This window comes from Echinops telfairi, unplaced genomic scaffold, assembly GCF_000313985.2.
Source record: "Echinops telfairi isolate 266 unplaced genomic scaffold, ASM31398v2 ScPeMD7_655;HRSCAF=1070, whole genome shotgun sequence".
Classification (NCBI taxonomy): Eukaryota; Metazoa; Chordata; class Mammalia; order Afrosoricida; family Tenrecidae; genus Echinops; species Echinops telfairi.
In genome coordinates, this window is record NW_022104553.1 from 17,167,881 (window position 1) to 17,175,283 (window position 7,403).

Genomic DNA, 7,403 nt, shown 5'->3' on the forward strand with positions numbered 1-7,403 from the left:
TCCCTGTCATTCCCTCATTCATTGCTCATCCCTTGCCTCTCCTTCCCCCGGGCCCCCAGCGGCGGCAGTGGCTGCAGGAAGCCATGTCGGCGGCCTTCCGGGGCCAGCGGGAGGAGGTGGAGCAGATGAAGAACTGCCTCCGCACGCTGTCCCAGCCCACGCCCGCCGCGGCTGGAGAGGCAGACCAGGCGGCCGACCAGCAAGAGCGCGAGGGGGCCTTGGAGCTGCTGGCTGACCTGTGTGAGAACATGGACAATGCCGCGGGTGAGGCCCCGCCCCCGACACCCCGCCCAGGCCTCCCCCACGCCCTCTGCACCTGGGTCCCTCCTGCCTCCCCAAACCCCAGTCTCTCCCTCATTATGTCCATGTCAGGCAGGGCAGGCTCTCCTGTCCCCCACAGCCCACGTGGGGGCCACCCCTTCCCTGGCTACCCCTCTAATCATCCACTGGCCCTCCAGAGAGCTCGGGAGAGGGGCGCCTGCCCTGGGTGGGCAGTCAGGCTTCACAGGCCTCCCTGAGGGGTGGCATTCCTTCGGAGGCCCATGGGATTGTTTCTAGAAAAAGCATTCCCGGGATTGGCTGGTTTTGTGGGACCTCAGGTGTAGGGTCTGAGTGTGCTCAGTGCCCCTGCTTCACTTCCAAGTGTGGTGTGTAGTGCCCGGGAGCAGCAGCCTGCCAGCGGCCATCCAGGGTGCAGCAGAGGGAGGGGCAGAAGGAGGATATGGACCTTTGGCTAATTGCCTCCTTGAAAGACCTCCAACAGGAGGCCTACAGGAACTAGATGGTGCCCGCTTCCAAGACTGAACATTTTGACTCAAGGTCCAAGAAGAATCTTTCATCAAAAGCTGGGGATGCAGAACAGAATGCCAAACTCTCAGGGACTCCAGCCTGGTGTCATAGACCAGGATGAACCCTCTAATCTTTCAGCCTTAAACCAAAACCATTCCCAGAAGGCCCCTTAAAACCGAACCCAGGTTTAGTTGAGCTAGGAGACAATGTCTGCCTTGAGCCATGTGCTGTTTAAGGTGTGTGTAAAGGGCGGGGAAGAAGGCAGCTGCTGGGGTCCATTCCATTTCAAGGGGACCCACGTGCATGCCAGCCCAGGGCTCTGCATCCAGAAGGGCAGCTGGTTTTTCAGAAATAGGTGACCAGGCCTTTCTTCTGAGGTGCCAGGGGGTGGACTTGAACCGACAACCTTGAGGTTTTCAGTCTAGCTGAAAACTAGGCCGTCCAGTCCCACCAGACCTGCCCTCTCTCTTTCTCCCCATCCATCTCCCCGCTGCCCCTCCTCTCCGAGCAGACTTCTGCCAGCTGTCAGGCATGCACCTGCTGGTGGGCCGCTACCTGGAGGCGGGCGCCGCAGGCCTGCGGTGGCGGGCGGCGCAGCTCATCGGCACGTGCAGCCAGAACGTGGCGGCCATCCAGGAGCAGGTGCTGGGGCTCGGTGCGCTGCGCAAGCTGCTACGGCTGCTTGACCGCGACGCCTGTGACACGGTGCGCGTCAAAGCCCTCTTTGCCATCTCCTGTGAGTTTCGGGGGTGGGGGTGGGGGCGTGGGCGGGGCCTGTGTGGGCGGGACGGGGCCTATCAGGGTCATGGGGGCTGCCCCTGATCACGTTGGCGAACATACTGTTTAACATTGAATGGAACTGGCCGCTCGGGCTTTCTGGGTTATCATCTTTATACTAGCAGATCGCCAGGCCTTTCTCCCCCAGAGCCACGGCTGTCTTTTAGACAGCACACCAGTGGCCCCTCCGAGGCCCCATTGAGTGGTTTCTGACTCAGCAAGCCCCTGGGACAGATTGGGACTGCCCCAGAGGGTTTCCTATGCTGCCATCTTGACAGAAGTCAAACCCCAGGTGCCCTCTCCCAGGGAGTAGCCCCGTATGGGAGCCAGCCCACATCCAGATGTGTCCTGAGGGACGGCTGTGTAATTGAAGGGAAGGATACCAAGACAGAAGTTTGGGGGCACTCAACTCCATGAAGCTAGGTCTGAGCAGTGGGAAAGAGAGAGAGAGAATGTTAAAAAAAAAAAGAGAGAGAATGTATTCTTTCACCAACTTACGTAAGGTAGTCTTGGAGCATGCAAGCCCTCCTAATTACAGGTAACCACATGCATAACAAAGTGGGCTGTACCCTAACCTTAGAGGGCCATGAGCTCATTGGGGTATAACCTAAGGGGGAGTGACTGTCCCCTGAGCAGGGAGAGCAGTAGCAACGTGTCTGCTCCTATAGATAAAGCCGCCGGCCAGATAGCCATCAGCCCTGTGCTTGTAAGAGGTCTCATTGGGGCAGCACTATGATGGGAGGATATCGTGGGGATGATGTTTAATTAGGAGACCGGGACTGGGACTCATCCCCAACTCACAAATGAGAAGGCCTCCCTCCACTCAGAATCCTAGCCTCCCAGGCTTCTTCAATAGTGAGAATACAGAATTTGTCCACTTATGCTCTCTTCCCGGTCCTCCATTTCCCACACTGGGTTCTGCCCGCTGCCCTTCCAGTTAGCCTCAGATACCTAACCTTTTGTTCCACCCGGGACCCTGCTGCAAAGGGAGGAAAGAGCCCCCACCTCCCCCGCACCCCCCTTTCAGGGGGCAACAGAGTGGATACTGCTCAGTTAAAAAACTTCGGGGGGGGGGGCACAGAGGGGGGAGCCTGGAGGCAATCCTGACTCTAAGACCCCAGGTCACAGGGCAGACTGACTGATGGCCAGGTCATATAACCCAGCTTGGACAGAGGCTAGCGGGTTCAATCCGCCAACCTCCTGGTTAGCCCCTGAGCGCCTGGCCACTGTGCCTGTCGGGCCCCTGTACTGAGGGGTGACTGCCACTGGCATGGAGTCAGTGCTGGCTCCCAGCGACCCTGTGGGCAGGGTAGAACCTCCCCTGTGGGTTTCCCAGACAGCAACTCTCCATGGGCGCCGAAAGCCTTTTCTTTCTCCTACGGGGTAGCTGGTGGCTTCGAACTGCTGACCGTGTGGTTAGCAGCCTAGCGGTTAAGCCCTCGGCTGATAACTGACAGGCAAGCGGGTCCAACTCGCCCGCCCAGTACCTTTTCAGGAGAAAAGATTGGGGCTGTGCACCCACAGAGATGGCCGTCTAGGAGACGAGACAGACGTTCCGTCCTGTCACACGGGGGCCCTATGAGTCGGTGAGCGGCACCGCGTCAAGGGGGACGTTGGAGCCACCAGTGGGACAGTCAGTTCTGCACTGGATGCTAACTGAGATGTAGCCAGCTCACTTTTGCCTGGGGCACCTCGGAGGAAAGGCCTGGCGATCTGTTTCCCTGAAAACGAGCCTCGAAGAACCCTCTGGCGCCCAGCCCTACTCAAGACACTCAGGGGTCACTACGAGCCCGGGGCCAACCCCACAGCCACCTGGTTTTGGCTGAGGGCTGGGGCGAAGCGGGGCGTGAGGGTTCCGTGTGGGGGGACAGCTGCGCAGCGCCACGCTGGATCAGAGCGCATTGGGGGGCACATTTTAAAGTCGGGTTTTGTGCTGTACGTGACATTTGATTTGATGGCTGCTTCCACTAACGCTGATTGTGGATCCAAGTCATATGGAGGCCTTGGCGACCTCCGTTGTCATTCTGGGGCCAGGGGGTGGGGTGGGCTTGGGGGCAGCTAGGAAGATGAGACGGTGGGGAGGGCTGGACAGCCGGAAGAATGTCCACAGCGTTGTCGCTGAGTTGTTATGTTTACAATGTGTCGAGTTGAAGGTCTGTTTACACCATCCATTTTCAACCAGAAGTCATTTAAAAGAGAGGCGGTGCCCATGACTGCAGTGTGCCCTGATGGAAGCTGCCCCTCCCCGCCCCCACCCTAGGCCTGGTCCGCGAGCAGGAGGCGGGGCTGCTGCAGTTCCTGCGTTTGGACGGCTTCTCCGTGCTGATGCGGGCCATGCAGCAGCAGGTGCAGAAGCTCAAGGTCAAGTCAGCCTTCCTGCTGCAGAACCTGCTGGTGGGCCACCCGGAGCACAAAGGTGGGGCGGCCGGGCCTAGGCAGGGCTGGGCGGGGTGGGACAGCCCGGAGGTGGAGGAGAAGGCCAGGGTGGCGGGCAGCTGGCGCTGGCCTGCGAACTGACCTCAGAGCCCCGCCCCCCGCCCCAGGGACCCTGTGCTCCATGGGGATGGTGCAGCAGCTGGTGGCCCTGATCCGTACAGAACACAGCCCCTTCCACGAGCACGTACTCGGAGCCCTGTGCAGGTGCGCTGGGGGTGGGGCTGGCGGGGCGGAGACTGTTTAGGAGATGGGGGCGGTGCTACCCCAGAAAAGTTAGGGATCTGAGTCCACCCCAGAGCCGAGGAGCCAGCCCACTCTGCTCCATTTCCACCACATCTGGAGGGGAGGGCATGGGTGGCACAAACAGCGACGTGCGGGGCCGCCAACCCAAAGGTTAGCTGTTGAACCCACCCAGAGGTGCCTCGGAAGACAGGCCTGGCCACCTGCTGCCACAGGGTCCCAGCTCCGAGGACAGTTCTGTTCTGACAATCACGGGGCCACCCGGGCGTTGGGAGGCCACGTGGTGACAACCAGCTTGTTTTTTGTGGGGGACTGGGTTTGGGGTCGCCGGTGTGCAAGCGCTCAGCTGCTAACCAAGAGGATGGCAGTTTGAGTCTACCCAGAGGCACCTCGGAAGAGAGGCCTGGCATCCCGCTTTAGAACTCTGGAGCAATGGTCTACCCTGACTTACCAGGAGGCGGGGTTGGGCTTGGGCTGCAGAGGTGAAACAGGCTTAGGGTTAGGGGAACGTGACCTGCTGGGGCGGGAGGGGACGGGGCTCACGTGTGAACCTCTCTAGATGTGTCCAGCCACAGAACCAGTGCGGGACAGGAGGGCTGAGGACGTCCCCTGTCCCTGCAGCCTGGTGACGGACTTCCCCCAGGGCGTGCGGGAGTGCCGGGAGCCGCAGCTGGGCCTGGAGGAGCTGCTGCGACACCGCTGCCAGCTGCTGCAGCAGCACGAGGAGTACCAGGTGCCTGGCCCACCTGTGACCGGGAGCTGGCGGGAGGTGGGCGGGAGCCTGGCAGTGGGCGGAGCTGGAGGGTGGTGGGTGGGGCCCCCTGGCCGTGCAGGGCCTGCCTTTGGGAGGGCGCCTGGCCGTGGGTGGGAGCTTGGTAGCAGGCAGAGATGGAGAGTGGGGCTTCAGGTGGGGGAGGCGTGGTTGGCAGCAGGGCGGGGTCCTAGCACTCAGGCTCCGCCTCTCGTCCTGGTCCCTGGTCAGGAGGAGCTGGAGTTCTGTGAAAAGCTGCTTCGGACCTGCTTCTCCACCCCCACGGACGACAGCATGGACCGGTGAAGCCGAGGCGACTCCTCGCCCCTCCCCATGGGGACCCCGACCCTCTCCCCGCACCCACAGAGCCCTCTCCCCAGGGAGGGCAGGGCATCGGTGTGCCTCTGCCCAGCCCCCTGTGGGGGTCGCTGAGAAAGGCAGCCGCCCCCTACCCACCTCTGGCTTTGATCTCATCCCAACCTGTCATATCCACAGCACCCTTCCAATAAAGCCGTTTCTCCTGCCCCTGCCCCACAGCCTGTGTTGCCTTCCCCGAAGGTGTGTGCTGCCAGAATGGCCGAAGGGGAGGGACGGCCCCGAGGGACGTGGGCCAGCCCCCAAAAGAAGGCGGCCCCTAGCAACGGGGCCAAATAAAAGTGTCACTCTTGTGATCCGCCGTGTCTGTGTGCCGTTCATCGTCCACCTATCCCCTTCTGCCATCGCCCACAGGACAGAACTGCCCCCGTCGTGCCGCGGTGGCTTCCGGGTGGCTGCGGTCCTTCACATCCCCACAGCGTCAGCAGAGCGCCCAGGCCAAGACAGACTAGGAAGAAGGACTTGGCGGTCCACTTCGGAAAGAGCTGGCCATGTGACCAGCCGTGGAACACTGCCCAACGTGGTGGGGGCACGGCCCCTCAGGCCGGACGGCAGGCATTCCGCACGTGACACTGCAAGGATGGGCTCAGGGGCCTGATCTTTGGGGAGTCCGTAGGCGGGCCTTTATTGGGCGGTGCCTCAGTGTGGCCTCCGACCTTTTCGTTAGTGCCGAGTGGGTCAGCAGCATTCGCACCGCAAAGGGCTCCTACTAGAGGCCCAACCCGCCTTAGGGTAGACATCTTCCCTCCCAGAAGCCCTTGCGGTGGGGCACAGTCATGTGTCCTCAGCCGCACCAATCAGAACGCTCCTGGCGGGTCTGGCGTGGGCACCTTGTGACGGGGTGACGCCACGCCCCATATTCTACTGGGAGCGGGAGGGAGGTTTGTGCCTAGGGTCCCCCGGCTGACTTAGGATGGGTGTGAGTATTGCTCCTGGGAGAGAATCAGCATTAGCATCAACCCAAAGCTGATTATTAGGCGGAGGTCAGGCGTTCCTCTGATCCAACCCTGCTACCGGTTCTGACGCCAGCCCCGCCCCGCCTGCTCCTGTATCTACTGTGTGATCGATTGCAGTGGCTATGCTGAACTTAGGATGCAGTTCTTCAATCAAGACGGCTTCTCTGGTATCTGGTCCCCTCTCTGCCCCAGTCCCTTGACCCCTGCTTGGGCCTGTCCCCTCTCTGCCCCAGTCCCTTGACCCCTGCTTGGGCCTGTGTCAGGAAGCTTTTTAACGCTTCCCATCAGTGGTCTGCTCACAAGGCCCTTTCCCATTATACCGTCTCTTGCTGGTCTCCTGCTTCTGTTGCCGCCACTTCTCTGCCACTGTTTCTCATCGTCCCTGGTGCAAAAACTCTCCTTGTGGCTCTGGATCTAGGAGGTTCTCAACACAGGGATCACGGGTCCAAAGCACACGCTTCTCCTGTCTTTTCCTTCTTGGTGGTTGTGTGGTTCCCCACCACCCACCACCCACCACCCTCACCTATGGGATGGCTCATTTTAAACCTAGCAGGATGGCAAGAACGACCAATCCCCTCGTTAGGGCTCCATAAACCCACTGCCATCAATCTACTTCAACTCAGCGACCCTAGATAGGGTTTCTGAGGAGGTTAATCTTTCAGCCTCATCTTTCTCCCGTGGGGCTGCAGCTGGTGGATTTGAACCATCAACTTTTGATTAGCAGCCACGCATTTAGCTATAGCATCATCTGGGCTCCAAGTGGAGGCTAATAAACCCCAAAACCAAACTCATTGCCATTGAATCAATTTTGACTCAGAGCGGCCCCACAGGACAGATTAGAACTGTCCCCTGAGTTTCCGAGACTGTAAACCTTTACAGGAGTAGAAAGCCTTGTCTTCTTCCCGCTAATAACCTCTCTTAAAACGCACTGCTGTTATTTCAACTCAGTCTCTACTAAGGTTGGGGAAAGGAGGCCTGATGCCACAGTGCTGAATGGCCAGCTTCTAACCTAAAGTTCGGCAGTTTGCATCCTCTAAGGGCTCTGTAGGAGTAATATCTGCTGGTGCATTCCTGTAAAG

The 7,403-nt window shown here is 59.9% G+C and overlaps 1 protein-coding gene across 7 annotated transcripts in view; it reads left to right on the forward strand.

Moving 5' to 3' along the window:
- Window positions 1-5,664, forward strand: part of HSPBP1 (HSPA (Hsp70) binding protein 1) — an 11,035-nt gene extending 5,371 nt beyond the window's left edge. For 3 of the 7 annotated variants that reach the window (XM_045292847.1, XM_004715644.2, XM_013008045.3), the window contains 6 exons: window positions 60-264; window positions 1,301-1,525; window positions 3,827-3,982; window positions 4,110-4,206; window positions 4,864-4,975; window positions 5,225-5,664. In XM_045292847.1, the coding sequence (XP_045148782.1) occupies window positions 60-264; window positions 1,301-1,525; window positions 3,827-3,982; window positions 4,110-4,206; window positions 4,864-4,975; window positions 5,225-5,299 (870 nt within the window). In that variant the 3' untranslated portion in view covers window positions 5,300-5,664. Of the gene's footprint in view, window positions 1-59; window positions 265-1,300; window positions 1,526-3,826; window positions 3,983-4,109; window positions 4,207-4,863; window positions 4,976-5,224 lie in introns of those variants that run through there. The other 4 variants (XR_006680316.1, XR_006680317.1, XM_045292848.1 and 1 more) reach the window with 4 other exon arrangements.
- The last annotated feature ends 1,739 nt before the right edge of the window (window positions 5,665-7,403 follow it).